The 21,682-nt window shown below is 41.8% G+C and overlaps 1 protein-coding gene across 1 annotated transcript in view; it reads right to left on the reverse strand.

Annotated features, from left to right (window-relative positions):
• The window catches only part of LOC104135626 (ubiquinol-cytochrome-c reductase complex assembly factor 1), a 56,939-nt gene extending 35,856 nt beyond the window's left edge, over positions 1–21,083 (reverse strand). Inside the window, exons 1-6 of the mRNA XM_035889012.1 lie at positions 20,971–21,083; positions 20,000–20,104; positions 18,343–18,447; positions 12,986–13,093; positions 9,979–10,051; positions 3,444–3,501 (exon numbers count right to left, since the gene is read on the reverse strand). Coding sequence (XP_035744905.1) covers positions 3,444–3,501; positions 9,979–10,051; positions 12,986–13,093; positions 18,343–18,447; positions 20,000–20,020 — 365 coding nt within the window. The 5' untranslated portion in view covers positions 20,021–20,104; positions 20,971–21,083. The remainder of the gene's footprint in view (positions 1–3,443; positions 3,502–9,978; positions 10,052–12,985; positions 13,094–18,342; positions 18,448–19,999; positions 20,105–20,970) is intronic.
• Positions 21,084–21,682: the final 599 nt, after the last annotated feature.

Below are 21,682 nucleotides of genomic sequence, written 5' to 3' on the forward strand. Positions count from 1 at the left end.
TGCTTCCTCAGCTGCTCCAGAGCAACTGTTTCTGGGGCTATGTTATACTTGTTCAGAGAAATCACTCTGGCTTAACAACACAAATATCAACAGCAATTTTGGGAGGCTTTATTCTGTTTAACACATTCACGAATGGCCAGCAAGTTGGGGGATGGGACAAGGAAGCTCCTGAATCGACTCTGTCATCAGCAATATGTTGTGACATTCAGTTCTATGAATAATGTTAACGAGCAGAATTCTGAACTCTTCCTAATTAGGTCTGAGTGTTATCCAGTGCCTCAGCCTAGCAAGTTCACCAACTGCGGTATTTACAGCCATGCATGGGTCTTTGATGGGGCACAAACTAACTGAACCGAGCCTGGTCTGCAGTCTTCCCCTCCCCTGGTGCCCATGCTTAGGCCATGTAACCCATTCCCTCATGTTAAGGCAAGATCAACTAAATGCCCAAGACATTCCACATAAAATTGTTCTTAAAATCTCTCTCAGCAAGACTCCTCTGATGTAATTTAACTCCCTTTCTCCCTGCCCTCTCTATCACAAAACAGACAGTTTATTCCCTTTTTCTGAAGCAGCACTTTTCAAAATGGTGTGGTGTCCTCCGTCTTCCCTGTGCAAATCTGAGAAATCTTTTTCTGCAGAAACTGTTTTCTATGTACTTGGTGGTTCTTATTCCCCTCTGGACTCCCTCAGACTGATCAGCACTTTCCCAAGTGCAGATTTCCTTCTGAAAAGCAATGCTCAGATGAATTCCTGCAACAGATCTTTGAGTCTTTCAGAACAGGAACTGTAGCACCATTCTATTTTGATCTTAAATATCTCAGAGATGTCACCATACTTGGTGCGGTGAAAATATGAAGGGAGGTCTAGTTATCCACATGATACATCCTGCACCAAGACAGTTCTTCGTACAGTAACCCCTTTGGCAGTTTCACTACAGCTCTGGGCACATTTAGACTGCTGCTGCATGGGAAAAGGCAAACCCAGCAGTGGAGATGAACAGTGTGAGATTTTCTAAAAGGTGTGGACTTCTAAACATAAAGAAAGAGTCCTCCTGACATCAAAAGTGTGAAGTAACAGAAGCAGCCTATAAAAACATGACAGGAAAGAATACTGTTAGGCTGATTTTCTAAAGTATAATTTTAGCATTGCATTGGGAGGCACCGGAGCGTATCTAAAGGACCACTACCTTGAAAGAAGTTAGCAAAAGCAGAGGTTAAATACAAGAGCCTGAATTTCCCCCCTTTCTGACTGGAGGCAAGTAGGAAAACTCTGTTCACAAAGAAGAAGAAATAAGAGCCAGAGATGCAAACAAAGGCCCCGCTAGAACCTGTGACACAAGAATGTATGCTCTGACAAGCAGCCTCAGTCTATAAAGGGTGGGACACAAAAAGCACAGAAACAGTTGACTAGAATGTGATAGGCAGTGACAACAGCAAGAAAGGAGCTGGAGTTCACCAAACTAGGAAAAATTCTCATCTTCTCCAGCTCCAGGAGACACTCTAAATCGGTTTAAACTAAAACTCTAAAGAAGAGGGAAGAATTACGTACACCAGAAAGTGATCTAGACCGCACTACAAGGGGGAACAGGAACACTTCAATAGATGGTGATCAGAATCTACATGGTCAGGTTGTTGGCCACCAGATCAACAAGGTTTCTAGCCCCTGAGGCAAAAGGTCCAACAGGAAAGACATAAGTCTTGGAGCCTTCAGACAGGGGTAGGATGTCCTTGACCTTGCCTGAGCTAGCAGAATCAATAATGTTCTGCTCCCATTTCACTGAGGTCAAACTCATTAAAGAAAGAATCACAGAGAACGTAGCACTAAACCTAACTGTGAAAGCAAAATTATGTCATGGCAGGGTCCTGGTCACTGAGCTAATCACAAGCAAAGCCTGCAGCATTTCCCAACAACCCAGGTAGTGAGCAGACCTATCGCAGGCTTCTCTATCCTGGAATATCAAACTGGATCTCTTATTTGTGGTCCAGAATGACAGCGCTCCTTAGGTCAAGCTGCCAGGAACATGGAGGAGCCAGGCACATAAAACCTGGAGAAATTAACCTTTAGTGCTCGCCTCTGCACTCAAATGTTCATTGCTGTCACATGAAGTAGAGGGCTGTGGTTCCTTCCTGCTTGTGTAGTACGTTGCTGTCAAGCTGTCCACCGTATCTTAAACGTACGAGTACTTCCATTTCCCTCATTAAAAGTCTCCTTAACATCACCGGCTCAAAGTGTGGCAACTCTTGGCCTTCTCCAGTGGAGCTTTGATCTTAGAATTTTTGTGTCTATCCCACACTAGCTTCATCTCTATCATAGTCCCCTTGATTATTTTTATGCCTGTCATGAAAGAAGATTATGTATCTTGAATTCAATGCTGTGTATCACAGGGTACATCGTCCTGTCAATGCGAAATCAAGATGATGTGAAAAAAGTGTGTTCTTTGCAGTTCTTTGTTCTTCCCCAGATATGGACAAACACTTTGGGTTTGAATATTTATTGCAGTAGTTTTCCAAATATTGATATGAATTATTAGCTTACCCATTTTTTAAAGCTTTTTTTCCACAGGGAACAGCAAGAAATAAACAAACTGCAAATCTCAAGGGTCTTCCTTACTTGATTCCACTGATTTCATTAACACATTATAATTTCAATGGTTCTGCTAATTTATTCATTCTTTAGTGAAATGAGCCGCCCCATCTTTCAATATATTGAGGAAACAGGAAATTAAAAGGAGGGAAAGGGAAAAAAAGGAGGCAAGGAAATCAGGGGCCTATGCTTAAGTGCAACTATTTCAGTACAAACTTCCCTTCAGCTCTTGGATAGCTAAACCTAAGTCTATAGACCTCAGTTTCCTGAAAGATCTGGCACTTAACAAAACTTACTGTACCCCCTTGTGCATCCCTCTGACCTTTACAAGTATGTAATGCTAGATGAAAACCTGATTTTTTTTGGCTACTATTTTCACAAATGAAAAAAAGGAAAAAACTTAATGTTTAAGGTGTTAAATATTTTTACATAGAGCCAAGCTGGCATTCACCAACCTGCACGTATGTTTCAGAGGCGCAAGAGTAAATGCCAATGCTATAATTTGTTAAATGTTTCTGACGAGCAGCAACCTCAACCACCACAAATTCTCCTAATTTAAAACACTTTTACATAAATTTAAACTTTTCCTAAAACACCCAAGTAATATTTTTCCACATAGGCTGAGCAAGGCTTTTAGAAAACTCATGGCAAAGACCATTCCACTACTGAGGAACTAAGAGATGTAAAAGATATTAGCTTCTCTACAGCACTTTTTGTTCTTGAGTAGAAAATTGCTAAAATTCAGTTATTAGTACATTGAATATAACCACTATTATCAGTAACCACACTTCTCCCTCACATTAAGGTACATATCACTACTTCCTGAAAATAGTTACATTACTATTTTACTTTTCACTTACCAGACGTGAAGCTGGGCTACTAGAAACCATGAATTCAAAGTATCAGGCATTTGGCACCCTTGATGGGAGGGGGAAAAAAAACACAAAACCAAAACTAAGTATTAGTATGAATTTCATCATGTTTTGCACCTAACAGAAACTCACTACACCAAAATCTATACATGTTTTTGTAATTTAATTTCTGGCCCTGAAGAGTACATACGTATCAGAAGCAAACATCATTTACTGTGACACTTGTGCTTAAACTCCAGAACATGCAGCCACAGGACGCTGTAGATTCCTAAAGGTTTCACATGTTTAGAAGTAACTTAGGTAAGGGGGGAGAAAATTCCAAAAATGAGGAATTAGACAACATGTGGCCTCTAGTTCAGGAAGTCCCAAAGCAGAAGAGAATGACAGGGAAGTATCAACAGATGCTTTGTTCCATTTTTACACTCTTCCTTTAAGGCGCGCTGTTGCCTCCTGCCAGGGACAGGATACTGTGCTAGCTCGTCTTTGCTCCAGCTCTGCTGTTCTCATTTACCATGTGGCTGTACAACCCACAGCGGACCAAGTGTACCTTGCCTCTAGCCATTTTACGTTAGGATTAAAAACACCACCCAACTGCAGAAACAATTTCTGTTTCCAGATTTAGCTCTACTCCAATAGCCTCTGGGTTTCCCAGAGATGGTTTGTGCATACGCAGGTGCACACTACGGATCTGCATTGCACCGTTAGGATGTGAGGCTGGAGATTTAGGCTATGTGGCATAGAAACCATATTCCTCTTCCTCATGCTTGAAAAGCATGGACCTATGGGTTATGTGCACTTTAGGTCCTTCAGTTCCTGTCAATCTTAAACCTTCCTCCTAGGAAGTCACCTCTACATCTGTTTCCTGGAGAAGTTTCTAAGAGGACTGCCTAATGAGAAGGATCTGACACAGTCACCTTGGCCTACCCAGAACTTGTCTTCTGGACGATTCAAACCCAGCTGTAGTAAGACCAGGGAGTATTCAGAAATGGACTCTCCTTCAGACGTGCCCCAAAGGAGTCAACCTTACCTTTTCTCTGTTGAATATATATCCCTTCCTGACTCCTATACTTCTTGGCTCTCAAGTACTACCAAGGAGATTCACCTGGATCATGAAGCAATACTTTTCACAGCCTCTTTCTTTTTATATGCCAACTATGGTCAGGCAACCACCAGAAGAACCAAGCAAATGATCACAATTCCTCCCTCCTCACAGAGATGACTCCATCAGTGCCTAGGAGGTGCCAAACTCCAGCATCAGTGCCCATACATCGCCTATGCCACCTCTAAGATAGTATAAAGTCACTAACAGTCTATGTTTGGAGATTAAACACAAGTTTCCCTCACCCTTCTCCCCTCTGGCACTCTCATTCCTATTAGAAATAGTTCATGTGCCTAGAAATTACTACTTTGACCTAAAGGCGTGCCAAGGCATCTCTAACCAGGGCAAGAGTACACAATGCTTGCATTAATCAAACCATTTCATTAAATGAAGGTTCCACAGGCAAGATTCAGAGTAAAACACTTAGTTCAACAGAGGTTTCTGAAGTAGAAGTTACCATATATCAGCCTCCCACCACAGAAATCACTCTTCAGTGGAAAGCAAAGCTCACACCTCTACTTCTGGAAATATGGAAAGTTTTTAAATACCTATTCAGTACCCAGGAGGGAAGATTTTTTTTTTTCCTCTAACTTTCCAAGTGTTGCACTTCTATTTTTATATTCATTTTTAAACTTCTATATTAGGACTGCCTACATCGTAAAGTTAAAGGAGGGATGGTTCCTTTAAAGCAACAAGCTTGCCCTCAGCAGCTTTTTAAAAAGAATGCAATTCTAAAATTTGGGGTTTGGGGACACCTCATTCTGGGAAACTAACTGGAGAGAAAGATCCATCCTATAATTAAATAGAAAATTATTCCCTTCAAAATACAGTTAGATACAGAAAACATGTCTGATAGTAAATCCACCTATGAAATTACTGTGACTATTATCAGCTGGGGAATAAAGCAAGGCACAATAGCTGACAGAACACAGGAGTTCACATGTCTGCATACGATGCAAGACATGAACGCTCCAGATTATGAGGAGATTCCTCTTCCTCCGGGCATATTCTGCACTTAAAATTCATTAGGTAAGGGATGCAAAACTCAAATGTGGAGTTTTTTTTCATGATCATCTTTGCCATTACCACAATTTTAGGAAGGATGCAAGAGGATAAAATCCCCGCATCCCTCAAAAAAACAGGTGCACTATATCAGCATTCCCCTGAACACAACAGAAAGCAGCAAGTCCCTGTAAGGCACCTGATGGGCTAAGGGAGACAGAAGAATCCAGCATCCTGTAAGTAAACTCCAGCCCTTTTGAGCTGCTTGGCAGCCCCACTAGGAGCCATCTGAAAGGCTGTTTTGATAGGGCCAGCTCTTTACTACTGCAGCTGCATGACAGTGGAGCAATTAACAGTATTAAGAGTTCCAGATGAATTCAAGGTCACCCTGCACTCCATGTTATCAGACAAGCTTCAGCTCAGCTCTCAGTATCACCTACCTGATCTTAAAAGCTCTTTTGACCTTTCAAGTATAAGGATAGGCATGAAACACTCTCCTCACAGGTGGCTACCTCCTTTGTTTTGTTAGAACTACCCAGGCTCTGCAAGCTTTGTGCACAGAAAGCCTGGCACCAGTAATCTTCCTGTTCCCTCTACTACTTCTCTGTTCTCCTTCAAATGAGAAACAGCTCAAGTCCTAAGCCAGCTCCACTTCCCATATAAGCAGCACAGAACAGACATTTGGGATGTAGGCTCTAAAGCAGAGTTCCCAAAGTTTTATCCATGGATGATCACAAAACAGAGACCACAGAATGGCAGGTATGATAAAATTAACTGCAGTATAATATTAGAGTCTCAATTCAAAAATTAAAACACCTCCTTTCTATACCACAGTGGCTTCATGACTTGTATATATCCTTAGTCCATATTTTGGGAACCGCTGTTCTAAGGCATAATAGAGAAAGGCAGTTCAGAGGGCTCATGCTGCCTAACAGAAAGCCTCAGAAATTTCACTAGGTATCAGCAGAAATGCACTGAGATAGCAAGATAGCCTACAAGACACGAAATACTCTCATTGTCCTAGTCCTCCACACCATACTATCCAGTCTTCACGCTCTATGTCACCTCTGTCAGAGAACTGCCTGACAAAATCCATACACCAATCCAAGTTGGTCGCCCCTCAAATGCTGGGGTCTGTTTTGGGCCCCTCACTCCCAGAAGGACATGGAGGGGCTGGAGCATGTCCAGAGAAGGGCATCGAAGCTGGTGAGGGGTCTGGAACCCAAGGCTGCTGGGGAGCAGCTGAGGGCACTGGGGGTGTTCAGGCTGGAGAAGAGGAGGCTGAGGGGAGACCTTGTTGCTCCCTACAGCTACCTGAGATGAGGCTGTAGTGAGGTGGGTGTTGGTCTCTTCTCCCAAGGAATTAGCGATAGGAAATGGCCTCAAGTGGCACCAGGGGAGGTTTGGATTGGATATTAGGAAAAATTTCTTTACTGAAAGAGTGGTCAAGCATTGGAACGGGCTGCCCAGGGAGGTGGCGGAGTCACCATCCCTGGGCTGTTCAAAAAACATCCCCCACGTGTTCAAAAAACGTGTAGACATGGCACTTCAGGACATGGTTTAGTAGGCATGGTGGTGCTGGGTTGATGGTTGGACTTGATGATCTTGGAGGTCTGTTCCAACCTTAATGATTCTTTAAGTTCCATAAGGTCACACTGCAGTTGTTATTCATGCCACAACATAATCACATCACAAAACCACATCTAGAAACACTGAAGAAAGCTCTATGAAGAACTGGTTCTGATCACACAGGGTTAATGAGCCCACAAATGGTTTTACACATGCATGGACATACCGTTTCTAAGGCCAGCTCAGTAGGTTAACAACTCTCACAAACGCCAGAGAAAAAGCTAATAAGCTCTCTAGAGACAAAAGCTGACTCTATGCAGTTTGCTTGGGTATTTCAACACCATGCAGCTGGAGCCAGAAGTGCTGGGGGAAGCAAGGCATAAATACACCACTAGGGCTACATACAGTCAGCCTTGGCTCAGGCAGGCCTGAGCTGGGTCCTGTGCAGCACCATGACTACTCTTAAGGTTCCTAAGCAGTGTAGTTCATCATGTGGGGGTGCAGCACCCACATCAGCATGGTCTCAGGCAGACCTGTGCTTGCTGCATCAAAACTTTTGGAAGCAAGCTGCAGTCCTGGGTTAAGCAATGCCTGTCTTTATTTGAAAAAGGAGCAATTCAGAACAAAGGAAAAAAAACAGCTCCTGACCAACCTTGTTTGATGACGACACGGTGAATTGAACTGAAAGTTGGATATCTTGCTTCATGCCACATTCCCCTCTCTTAATCATGTTCTCACCCCCTACTTTATGGCACAGCTGCTGCCCATCAGACTCTTCCATGTGCCACTTGAATTCACTAAGACAGCATAACAGTAAGTCAGTTTTCTTTCAGTGACCTAACCAGTTCACCAGAGGACACGACAATTGTCCAGTCCAGAACACAGGCAGTGGGAGATGGAGAAATGAGCCTTTTCCTTTTGGCCACTACTTTGACTCAGCTGCCCATGGAACCACAGCCTAAAGCTTCTTCATTGGCAAAATCAATTTAAAAAGGTTCCTGCACACCCCACACAGTATGTGTTTTAGGGGAACTACTTTCTAAACATGGGTCACATGCCCATTAAATTTTAGAGCTAATCCCCCAAGCAGCTGTAAGTAGACAGACGTAACAGAAACTTCTTATATCTGTTTTCATATGAAAGCAATGATTTCTTTGGAACCGCAACCACAGACCCCAACACCACAGGCATTCTTGTAACACCAACAGGTGCATCACGCACTCTGTCAATCTCGGCAAAGCAAACTATCTTGTTCCTTACATAACAACAGTCTCAAGTCAATGCAAACACAGGTTTCCCTGGGTGTAAATTCAGAGATGGACTGGCTACAACTTGTACTACAGAGCAAAAAGACAAAAGGAGCAACGAGGGCATTCTGGAGAAAACAGTGAAACTTGAAGGAAAGGCTACCTGCCGTTTGTGGTATCTTTAAAGTGTGGGGGAGCTCTGGGAATTTTCTCTTTAAAACAGTGAGACAATATCGAGAATACAACTGAAGACATTTTCCTCAGTATTGAGCCTGCAAATCAGGGCCAGTATCTTTTTCACAGACATGTTTTGAAATTCCTTTAAATTTTCATCCAGGGCAACATTTATATATCTTTGCACAACTAACATGTTAAGCAGAGATAGTGAAACACCAGTTAAAAATAGCAAAGCCACTGTTTCAGAGGCAAATACAACAAACAGAAGAAAGCCTGAGAGGGCACACAGCTGGGGAGGGGCGTGTGCATAGGAAAAATGAGGTTCTAATTTTTTCATCACTAATGATGAATCCTACTGCTCACAGAGTTCTCTCACTCCTGCAACCGCTGAAACCACATCACAGTTTTGGAAAACCTTCTGAAAACCATTGGAAAATCTTGCAGCAGCAACACCATGTATCAAACCACCCTCAGTAAGTTCTGCACTGGATGAACACACAAAGATGTCCCTTCAGCTGATCTCTCAAGAGGCAGCAGCAGCAGACCCAGCCTAGGCTGGTGCATTGTAAAGCCGTAAGAAAGCATTTGGTAGCTCAGGAGTTCAGGTGACAGGCCAGAACAAGGCAATGGGTTTACTACCAGCCAGATCACACTGGCATAGGAAATAATTCCATAAGAATAAACTATTATTGAAGCTTACCTACATCTCAAAAGCGTATCTTCCCCATTCATCAGCCAGATTTGATACTAATAAAAGCAGCAATTTTTAGCTAAAGCTAAAAACCCCATGTGCAACATGGAAAAGCCATCCCAATTCAAGCCAATATTATTCCTATATATGTAAGAGAGGGACTTCTGTCTCTGTTCTAGTCATACTCTACCCAATCAAGACACATGTCCTGGTTTAATGCTGTCACGGTCAGTAAAACGTAGAAAGTTCTAGCCAAACCTGCCCCTGCCATGAGGAAGAGAGACAGGTAGGCCCCTGTGATCTGTGGATAGGGACAGTTCTCATACCTGTATCCCAGTTACACTGGATCTTCTCATAACTAGTCATGGGAGAGGGTAGCGCACAGACCACCTGACCACAGTAAAAAGGGAAGAGATATCTGTATTCTTAGTTTATCCCACCCCTGGTAATAAAAAAGGCAATATCCTTCAAAGTCCAGCATATCCTGGGTTTTACCTATCCCACCCTTGTTCTTGTTCTCCATTGCAGCGGGCAAAATACAACAATCCCAGACTCCAGAGTCTGCCCTTGAACCCTTGCCTCTTCAGAGCTTAACGGAATGCTGTAGTAGAGTCAGCTTCTAGGTGACTATGCACTGTTAGGGTTTGACAAGTCTTTTAGCTGTCATACTTATTGGTATAAATATATCTAATGAATTCTCACCAGGGCAGCAGTTGAAATATCAAGTCCATTACTTACTGTTAAAAAATTCCTCGTAGTCAGTTTTCTCCACACAGCACGTATACATGCGCAAAGCTGCTACCTTAATTTTCTAAAGAAAAAGAAAAGATAATACTTAAAAGCATTCATCATGGGAGCTAGTGAACACTACTAGTTTTGTTAACTATGTACACTATCATTTTCTGAAAAGACTTCTCTTGAGAATCACAATCACTTGAGATTTTCAGGAGCACATTACACTATTGTATCTCCCAGGGATGACAAAAGTATTATCAATCTTGCCTTGTGGCAAAAAAAAAAAGACTAAATGGCTTCTTGAATACCCTTCCAAATCTAGTCTAATATAGTAAATTCTGTCATTATAGAAAAATAAATGAAATGGCTTTCCTTACAGAGACTCCACAGATCCCAATTCACAATTCCTGGTTTCCTCCAATAACTTTAATTGATGTGTACCACTCAAAGTGTTTTGTATAATTTAAGTTTTAAATATTAAAGAAGTGACATACCAGGCATGTCCTAAAAATATCTTCTTTCCTACAGAAATGAAAATTGACCAACTGAGCTTCCCAAATGAAGAATGACATGAGGTATACGCAGGTGCTTTGGCACTTCCAGTTTTGTTCTTGGCCTGCCTTTGCACCAGGAACACCTTCAGTGTATCCTCTGCAACAAAGATACATGTGCTGAAGCTTCAAGGAGCACAGTAACTGACAGCAAAGATCTTAAGGAGCTGCCAGCCACTCCTGTTTATTAACATCAAGGGTAGAAAAATAAAAAAAAAAAAAAAAAAAAAAAAAAATCTGAAAACTCCAGAGCCCACTCCTCTACCTAAGCCAGGAAGCAGCATTAGGTTTGGGTCGTTTTGGTTTGATTTTTTTTTTTTTTTTTTTTTTTTTTTTTTTTTTTTACTTTTAGTGACATATGCTAAGGAGAATCTCAGTGCTCACTATATACTACAGAGATGAGCACTATGCCTGTCGAATGGCATGACAAATTACCAAAGTAATGATTTCTGTCTCCTTCAACCAAAAGAAAAATAATGAAGTTGCCATGGATGTCCTGCTGTGGAAACACAGGAGCCGTTATTTCTCTTATTCAATAACCTCAGGCTTCAGTCAAAAATCAAATATACATCTAAACTTCTTGCAGTAAAATAATTTACACCACTTTCTGGAGTTCAGAAGATTTCCTTTTTAGGAAACACTGCCTGGTCTGGGAATAGAGATCTCCCCGATGAAAGCCATTGCCCCAGCCTAGGCATTACTAGACATTAAAAACATTGTAGAGAACAGTCCCTGCAATGCATCCCTTAAATAAGGCAGGTAACACAGGAGAGACCAGTGAAATTTAATCGTGGAAGTTTTAGGGTGTAGAAGAGGTGTGGGGGAAGGGAGAAGAAAATGGAAAAAAGCAGAGAAATACAAAAAGTTCCCTAAGACCTCAGGGAGCACTGGCAAGGCCAAAAATGAACTCGGGTCTCTTGGGCCCTAACCACAAAATAACTCTCTCCAAACCCAAGTTCGCTAGCCAAAAGCAGGCAGTAAAGGGTAGCAATTAATGAGAACTCTGAATCAACACTTAGAGCTCACAAGAATCTTTATTACAACAATATGTACACAAGCACATGGGAGAGAAACTACTCTCTCATGAGGTTTAGCATCACCTGATTAAAAGCAACTGATTTTTAACCCAAATACCTAGCCCCCTTAGTCTCAGTTATCTTTTCTTTATCTTTTCTTTCTGAGGAGCAAGATGCAATCAGCAACAGTTTCAGATCAGTTTCTGGGGAGGTCCACTCCACCTTGCAGGTATTCAAAGGCCCTTATAGGTTTTAATTCCTGCACAGCCAGGCTCATCTCTTCCTTCAAGCTGCCTTTTCCTCTCACTCCTGTATATCGTGTCCTAATTCAGAGCGAAGAAGTTACTAATTTCAGCTGTCTTTTCCCTTCTGCATAAGGGACTGAAGGTGTCTCTTACAGAACTGCTCTCATTCAGTCAATGTTAACAACTGCTTTATGAAAGGACTATTTAAAAAACACAAAAGAGGAGGATGACCTATTCATGGCTCTACCCTAGTCAGCTACTACAGAACAGCAACTCCAACAGTGATCATACCATATCCCTCTACTGTCCGTTGGGAGACCCTCCTGTCACAGAAACACAGAACACTGAACAGGTTCAGAAAAGGACAACAAAAATCAAAACATGAAAGAGCCTCAAGAACAGAAACAATTTAAACTAAGTCTCCTCAGCCCGAAGAAAGACTAAGATATTATGGAATATGTGAGTCTATAAAATCATCAGTGGAAGGGAGAATTTGAACATACACTCCAGGGAAACAATAATCAACATTTTTTTGTTCAAAAACAAAATTAAAAGGCACCAGCTGAAAACAACAGTACTACTTCTCCCAGTGGGTACTCAAGCTACAGAGCTCCCTGATATTGAATACTACGGATGCTATAAACTTAGAAGAGTTTGAAGTGCAACTGGACAAAGTCATAAAAGAAGAATCCATCAACAGATATTACAGAAAAACGCCTGGCTTCATGCAGGAAGTCCTGAAACAGAGAGTTGTTGTAGGCTAGAGGAGCACATGAGAGAAGTATCATAATATGCGTGTCCTGAAGTTAAATTATTTCTAGATAACTGCAGTTGGTCATTATTAGAGAGAAGATGATGGCCTGTGTGGGTGTTTGACTTGGATACTAAGGCTGTTACTGCATTCTTTGGTGCACAAATGAAGTGGAAAAAATATGGTATCTGAAGAAATTCAAGAAGGCTTAAGAATCTACAAACCAAATACAACATTCCTACTTATGGCAATGATGGCAATGAGTAGATCAAGGGAGGTTCAAGCTATGGATTATTATTCCTCACATCACAAACCAGAATTTACATGGGTAATAATTAGAACTTTTCCATTAAGCACTGCTCCTATCATAAGAAAAACATGATTTTTAGAACTCTGAAAATACTAAAAACAAAACAAAACAAAAGATTACATAAATGAATGCTTTACCCATCTGCTATACTTCAGTGGTCCTGTGAAACCCATTGCTTCTATTAGCCTTGTGAAAGCACCCACTTTCTCTTCAGATGGATGCATGGAATCTTTTGCAGAAAGGTGCTGTAAAATTGAAATATCACATATTTCAGTCTTAGCAATTAAATCTGACAAGTCATTTTAGTTAGAAAAACTACAAGTTTAACAGAGAATTGCAAGGGGGTTTGTTTACTTTCTTTGTTCACCAAAACAAATACATACTTAGGTCTTCTCTGCAGAACATTAGTGTTTTTCCTTCGTGACATTCTTTTGTTTATGAACACAAACATTGCATAAGTGTTTTGATAAAAGCATCCTGCTGGAAGCTCAGACTCAAACAGTTTGTACAGAAACCTGCTTTCCAAAACGTGGCTCCCACCCTAGATTCCCATGTTCTTTCTAGATGCATGTCTTCACTTGGGCTTAAATTTTTTGCAACTAAAACAAGCAATCAAATCAAGAGAAACCGAGCAGACAAAGCTAATCTTTCACGTTCCCTCTCTTACTCTCACAGGTATATCACATTCTAGGGTAATTATATATTATACAAACCAATCAGCTCCATCTGAAAACTAATGAAACTACATGAACCCACTGTTCCCACTGAAAAGCTCCCTCAGGTTGTTACTCCCCTTACAGTTAATCTAAATGGTACCTGCAGAAAATCTAGGTCAGGGAAGTTTTTAGTCCCCAATGGTTTGCAGTGCCTGCAAACATTAAGATAAACATTCTCTTCCAGATTAACTACACACCTTAAACACCACTGGACTGATAGGAAATCTTCATGGCATTCTGCCTCTAAGCATCCTGGCAGCAGCAATCAGCCATCAGTAATTATCATTTGTACTCCAGCAAATAACTTCTAATTAATTATGCAGTATAAACATTGTTATCAACAAATTACTCTACTTTTAACACCTCTAACCAAAATCTAACACACGTGAACCTCTTACATACACTTGAGTAATACAGCTGAGAGCCATTATAACCTGAAAAAGTTCCCTGACCAAAGAAATGTTAAATTGCTTTAAGTTGCTGGAATTTTACCCTAAACACTTCCTCCTAAGACATGTACATACTAAGAAAAGAATTTTCTTTGTAGGAAAGCAATTTAGCAACATAAGGACTGCCATACATGGCTGGAACAAACGCAGACCAGGACGCCCTCTCCAACAAGGACCAGTAGCGGATGCCTGGACAAGACACAAAAGCAGAGAAATACAGCATGCGTGACGTGGCTTTCTGGGGCATACCTGCCTGGCTTTTGACAGTCATTCCTGCACTAGAAAAATGCATCCACACATTCATTTGAGAGGAGATCTTATCATCCTCTACAACTACCTGAAAGGAGGTTGTAGTGAGGTGGGAGGGTCAGGCTCTGCTCCCAGGGAAAAGGTGATGGGACGAGGGGAAACGGCCTCAAGTTGTGCCAGGGCAGGGTTAGGTTGGACATTGGGAAAAATTCCTTCCCCAAAAGGGCTGTCAGGCACTGGAAGGGGCTGCCCAGGGCAGGGGTCAAGTCCCCATCCCTGGGGGTATTTAAAAGCGAGGCAACGAGGTGCTTAGGGCCAGGGTTTAGTGGTAGGATGGCAGGGTTAGGGTAATAGTTCGGCTTGGTGAGCTTAAAGGGCTTTTCCAACGAAATGATTCTGTGATTCTATGATTTTTGGCTGCTACAATTGGATGCACCTTCAGCACCTCAGTGTTCAAAACTATTTAACCTCTGTCCTGGTTTCGGCTGGGACAGAGTTAATTTTCCTCCCAGCATCTGGCACAGCTGTGTTTTGGATTTAGGATGAGAAGAATGTTGGTAACTCACCGATAGTTTTGTTGTTGCTGAGCAGGGCTTACACCAGGCAAGGACTTTTCAGCTTCCCCTGCTCTGCCAGGGGCACAAGGAGCTTGGGGGGGACACAGCCTGGACAGTTGACCCCAACTGACCCCAGGGGTATCCCACACCACATGATGTCATTCTCAGCACATAGAACTGGGGGAAGGAGGAGGAAGGGAGGAACGTTGGGAGTGATGGCGTTTGTCTTCCCAAGTCACTGTTACGCATGATGGAGCCCGGGTGTCCTGGGGATGGCTGAGCACCCACCTGCCTGTGGGAAGCAGGGAATGAATTCCTTGTGTTGCTTTGCTTACATGCATGGCTTTTGCTCTCCCTATTAAACTCTCTTTATCTCAGCCCGGGAGCTTTCTCACTTTTACCCTTGCAATTCTCTCCCCCATTCCACCAGGAGGGAGCAAGCGAGCAGCTGGGGGGGCTTGGTTGCCGGCTGCGGTTAAACCACGACACCTCCATAACACAGAAGAGTTTGTGGCACGTTTCACATTTTAGTTATGTTAAAAAAACCTCCCTTGTGCCTGTTTTAAATCCAACCTTGCCATTTCATTGGGCACTCCCAATTTTCCTAGAAGAACTGCAACCAACCATTTCCTATTCCCCTTTTCAGTACCTTTTATGCCTTTTATAAGGTCAGTGTCACACATATGCCCATCAGTTGTCTCTCCTTAGTTTAGAAGGGTCCTAGACTAGCCTCTTCTCATACTGAAGGCTTTTCACATTTCTGATCGTTCTGGCTGTATTCTCTATAGCTTTCCTAGTGCTAGTATAATAATTTTTGAAACAGCATGAATGATAAATAAGTACATATTAAAATACAAACACGTGTCCTGCACTCAATTAGAAACTGTAAAAGTGACAAAAATTGTAGCTTTGAGACATAATCTATCCCTGTGTACATCCACACATAAGCTTCAGCGTTTGAGATAAAATGCTTTGCACTCATGTACTACCCATAGGCGGCTACTAATGTATTGAACCCCGTAATAATAGGAAGAAACATGCTCAGGGTCATGTAGTAAGACAGCATAACACTGACCAGGACCTCCTTTAATGCTCAGATCCTTCCTTTGAATGTTGGCCATTAAACCTGTTCACCAAGTCCCCTATTATCATCCAGAACAAAAGCATCTGCAAAGGCACTTCCCCACCCTCTGCCACATGCGATGGACCCAGTGAGTCTACCAACACGTACATGAGTATTTAAACCAATTTTTAGTAGTTTCTCTTCCAGATTATCCCACGCAATACTCTTATCTACCCTAAAAATGACACCTAACATTACATCGTAAGGTAAATCCGTAAGCCCCCCTCCAGCCAGGCAATGACAGGATATGCTCAATGCAGAACTTTTGTCCCAATAACTACTGCCGTACCACACTCACTAAATCAACTTTCATCTCTTCCACAGGAATTAAAATCATACTAAACCCCAGGTCAATCTAGGCAGATCAATTTTGCTACATGCCTCTTATCTACAAATGCATTATGAAGCCTCCCTGAGCATGGATTTTTCAATATGCAGAGGAATTTAAGTTAAAAACCAAAATCTTGTCAATTCAACTGTTAGCTCAACACCAAAAAAAAAAAAAAAAAAAAAAAAAAAAAAAAAAAAAAAAAAAAAAAAGAAAAAAAAAAAAGATTGACTGGAAAACATCTTTTTCTACTTGCTTCACCTTTCTGCAAGTCTGTCTGGACTTGCTCAGGAGATGGAGAGGGGATTTAAGCAGTGAGTGTTTGGTTCAACTGATGGATAGAGGTATGCAGTTCACCCTGCCAATGCTAGGACTGCAGCCAAGTGCAATTAAACAGTCCTATAAGCATACATATAATCAGATCCAGAAAACATATAGAGAAAACTTCAAAAATATGTTTTATAACTGACTCAAAAGAAGCTCATCAAGACACTGAAAGGGACATAAGCCCACCTTGGGCTGATTTTCCTGCTCAATACGCAAAATTCAGTGCTGAAAGCAAACAATCCTCTTAATTTTGACACCAAATATAGAAATGAAACAATTGGACCTCACCATTAATTCTAAACCACTTTCTCAGCAGGAGTGCATAGTCAAGTTCACATTTCAAAGATGAGTAAGTATTTCTCTATTCAAAATAATGAGACTGTGATCCAAAAACCTACCTCAAACCTTACCTACACAGTTGTAAACTGTTTCCTCTCTGGTCATAAATCCTGCCTGTCTTCTTACACCAGAGCTATTTCACCCAAGAAGTTTCCCAATTCACCTTTCAACCTTTGTACCCTCCCCTAGCCCTTCCCAATACAACAAAAGCAAGTCTCTGGCCCCCGCCTTGAAGATCTTCATGCCACACCTGGCTTGTTAGATCTACCACCTATCTGCTCTGCAAATGATGCCCTGTGAAGGTGTGAGAGGGGCGGCACGGGCAGGCAGAGGGACTAGGGGTATGCCCCATGTTTGAGAGCCTGGATTCTGTTCTTTGCTCTGGCCACTGTAAATTGTGCAAGTCATTTTGTATGCTTCAATCACTTTGTCTGCAAAATGTTTCGCTCACCTCACCAGGTGAAAAACACTGAAAAATTGACAAAAAAAAAGGAAAACCTCTAGTTAAGAACTAGATGCAAACAGTAGACAGGGGTCCTTTCCTTCCACACATCTCCTTGTTTTCCTTCATCTTGTCCATCCGCATCAAGATAACCAATTTAAAATACTTGTTAGTGTTTACCTCTAACTCTACACCAGCAAAATACACAATTAGGCAGACAGCAAACTGGGATTGTTGCTTTTATGCAAGTTTTACCCATCAATCTCTAACTTCCTTTGTCCTTCTGCCCTCTCACTTCTTGTGCACACATTCCATTTTGCCATTTTCTTCATGCTGCGTTAACAAAAGCAGGATCGGGATATAGTTGAGAGACGCTGACTCCCTCAGATTAAGTGCTAAACTAATCTTATGGAGACAATTCATCCTCCAGAAAACTTCCATTCCAAGACAAAAGACAATAAATGTAAGAGATGCAGAGGCCACAAATTAACAAAATAGTACAGATGAACAGTAAATAAATGATTACACAATAATTAGTCGTTATTAGTAGATTGCGTGACAATTCAGTGTTTAGCAGATAGCAAAACTGTTCTTCCCAAGCTAAAGAACAAGGAAACATCTTGTCGCTTCTAATATGCCTGGGCAACTTCTGTGTTTCCCTTTGTAAAGGCAAGAAAGGAGCATCCACCCCCCACCCCAATAACTACTCTCCTTAACTTTCCTCATTGGAAAGAAGCCCTCAGGCTTATCATTGGAAAATTCAGCCCAGATAACCCAACTATAACTGCAGAGGAACAGACAGCACTTCCCAAATTACTGGACCCATTGTTCATGCTACATGAAAACATTTTATATAGAAGTTGAATCATCTCCTACATGTTTTGAAAAGTGTTTTGTTACCTGTATCTGTATAATCGCTTGCACAATGTGCCCTCCGACAATAAAAACATCAAACTCTTCTAACCTTATTTGTATTGTAAAATGATCTGTTTCGCTGTGTAATGGCTCCATTGGCTTGAATCAATCCACCACAGGATTTAGATAGTCGGAACTGGCCAGCCTTGCGTCTCTAGTAACATTGATAAAAGAAAAAAGAAATAAATGAAGAGACCATTGACAAGTAAACACTTAACTTTACACCAGTTACCCTTAGTTTGCTTTCAAGTCAATTACAATTCAGTCTAATCCTGAAAAACTTTGTATCCCCAAAAGCACAAATTTATTATCATAACTGTTACAAACAAAACCATTGCCCGTGCTTAATGCTCCATACCACACATTTTCTAGTGTTCTGTAAATGTACTGATGGAATGGACTGGCAGAACACTCCACTCTCAAAAAAACCACAGGCTATCTGCTTTGATTTTCTCCCACACTACTAATTATGGGGTTTGTCTCTTAATAAAGAATAATTCTTTTTCCTGGCCTTGCAGAGAAACAGAGTTTGTGCTACTTTTATCTATAACTTCACAGTCCATTCCATTGTCTTTGTGGCCAGGACTTGAACAAAATAAATTACAGGGTAAATGCTATCACTACAACATCACAACATATGATTCATATTATAGAGCACAGTAAAGAAAACTATCAGGTAGGAGGGAGTGGGAGCTCCAGGTAAGAAGCTGCACACTGGATAGAACACCTATCATAGCCTCCCAGCACTACCAGGTTAGCAGTAACTTGTTTATGAATAAATTCAGACAAAGTAAATATGCTGGTTTGTTCAGAGCAGTCATTCCCAGGTGTCTACTGAATCTGCTGGTGGCTCAGAATTAAGCCCAACTTTATCAATCAACCTCACAACTGCTCATTTCCCTCTCTACTCCCAATATCGTATGCTACTTGGTATGGACCGGTGCTTTAATAGTATGGTTGTGTCACAAAAAGCATGGGCAATTTTCCCAGGACTGGAAGGTCTTGTCTGAGAAATGGCTCTGTGACGGAAGTTGTAATACACAGGAGGACAAAGAAGAGGCTTAATGTCCTTTTGTTTCATCACATACAAGAAGGAAACACAAGAGATATACTCTAATTCTGTTCAGATAGCCTGCATCTATTCCCATCTCCTACACATTTTTCACCTCTTTATTATAAACCGCTATTACATGATGTTCTAGTTAATTTACTATGGATAGACACAATCTGACACTATGCATGCTTTCCACTGCAACACCACTACTTAATGTTGTGCTGTGCTAGGTAAACATACCGTCAGTACTAGAAAGTCCACGACTACTGTATAGCGGAGACATCGTATAAAATAAAGTGCTGGAAATCACATGCACTCATGACTAGCATGAAAGAGCTGCTTTGGAAAAATGACACCTACATTTGGATTTCTGCATTTAATCTGCTCATGACAGATCATCTGGATCCATTACAAGACCACATAGCTGGAATGAAGACACTTGTGTAATAAAGAGCAGGAGCTCACACTTTTAGCGGCAGAAAGCTTTTAAGTTGCCTTGATATTTCAGCAATACACAGACAGCGAAGACATCACTTTTGGAAGCCTCTTTATGTAAAAATCATTACTTTTTCTTACTGTGTTTTGGGGGGGGGGGGAGGGGCATTTGGTTTGTTTTGTTTTTTACACACATTAACATACTCTGATATCCTACCTGGAAAATACTGTAGAGCATCCGTCTACACTGGCCTTGGGCTGCGGTTGTCTGTAATAATCCACTGCATGCTGCTATCCATTGAGTTACTCCAGCCTGGCAGCTCTGGAACAGAGAGAGTAGCAATGAAGAAAAGGACCCTAATACTCAGAAACGGTTTAACTGTCCTCCCGCTTCCACAAGTTTAATTAATTTACACAACAATCCTCAGATTAAACTCCCAACTTGCACTTGACAGAAGTATAAATTTTCATTTTTAAAAGAATTTTGCCTTCCAGTACAAGCATGCGATGCAAGTTTGATGGCAGAAACATATCAAAGGGTGGGCTGTCTACATCATAAAACTACACCACATTTTTTTATATCTATATGATAAATTCAAAGGCGTAAGAAGCATTTTTAATTGACGGAGTGATCTCTAAAAAACCCTCATCCAACTCTGAGCTTCTGTGCGTCTTTGTCGTGCTTTACTCAGGCACAGATAAGAGTTTTAGTATTTCAAGAATGTATATTGTCCCAATAAATTTCAGTGAAGATAATTATTTTCTGTAATGAAAATGTCAGGTAATATGGAAAAGAGGCAGGGTTTTCTTTGCACCTTTCAGTTTCTGCAATATTTAAGTTAGTACAATATTTGTCTCCTTCACACATGTTCTACCTTGATACTAGAAATAATGTATATGTTATTAGAATGGATATGCTTTTTTCTAACAAAAATAGCTTAATTTTCAATTGGCCACGAAGATGATTAAGAGACTGAAGCACCCAACATATGAGGAGAGGTTTAGCTTTGAGAAAGGAAGACTCCAGGGAAATCTCATCAATTTGTATAAACACCTGATGGGGTGGGCAGTCAAACTCTCCTTAGTGGTGCCCAGTGTAAGGACAGCTATGGGACTAGCAGATCTGTCCAAAGATTAGGAAGAAAAGAAGCAAAACCACATGGAGTTCCTGTTCCCCGTTCCCTGTACCTGTACAATCTCTTTGTCCCTCAGGTGCAGTGTACCGCCTCCGCAGGCTGTCACAGAATCCCAGCATGGCAGGGGTTGGAAGGGCCCTCCGGAGATCACCCAGTCCAACCTCCCTGCTCAAGCAGGCTCACCCAGAGCAGGGGGCACAGGGCATCGGCCAGGCAGGGTTTGAAGATCTCCAGAGAAGGAGACTCACAGCCCCCCTGGGCAGCCTGTGCCAGGGCCCGGTCACCCTCAAAGCAAAGAAGTTCTTCCTCACATTCAAGTGGAACCTCTTCTGCTTCAGTTTGTGCCCATTGCCCCTTGTCCTGCTGCTGGGCACCACTGAGAAGAGTCTGGCTCCATCCTCATGACATCCACCCTTAAGATATTTGTACGTGTTGATGAGATCCCCTCTCAGCCTTCTCTTCTCCAGGCTAAACAAGCCCAGCTCCCTCAGCCTTTCCTCGTAGGAGAGATGCTCCAGTCCCCCATCAACTTTTTAGCCATCCTCTGGACTTTCTCCAGGAGTTCCTCATCCTTCTTGAACTGGTGAGCCCAGAACTGGATGCAGTGCTCCAGGTGGGGTCTACCAGGGCAGAGTAGAGGGGGAGGAGAACCTCCCTCGCCCTGCTGGCGACACTCCTCTTAGTGCACTGTCCCTCCTCAACATCTCACTGAGCCGCACTTTTAATCCACTAAGGGAACTGATTTGGGTTTTTAAAAACTTCAA

Source organism: Egretta garzetta, unplaced genomic scaffold, assembly GCF_000687185.1.
Source record: "Egretta garzetta isolate BGI_Z169 unplaced genomic scaffold, ASM68718v1 scaffold212, whole genome shotgun sequence".
NCBI classification, from domain to species: domain Eukaryota; kingdom Metazoa; phylum Chordata; class Aves; order Pelecaniformes; family Ardeidae; genus Egretta; species Egretta garzetta.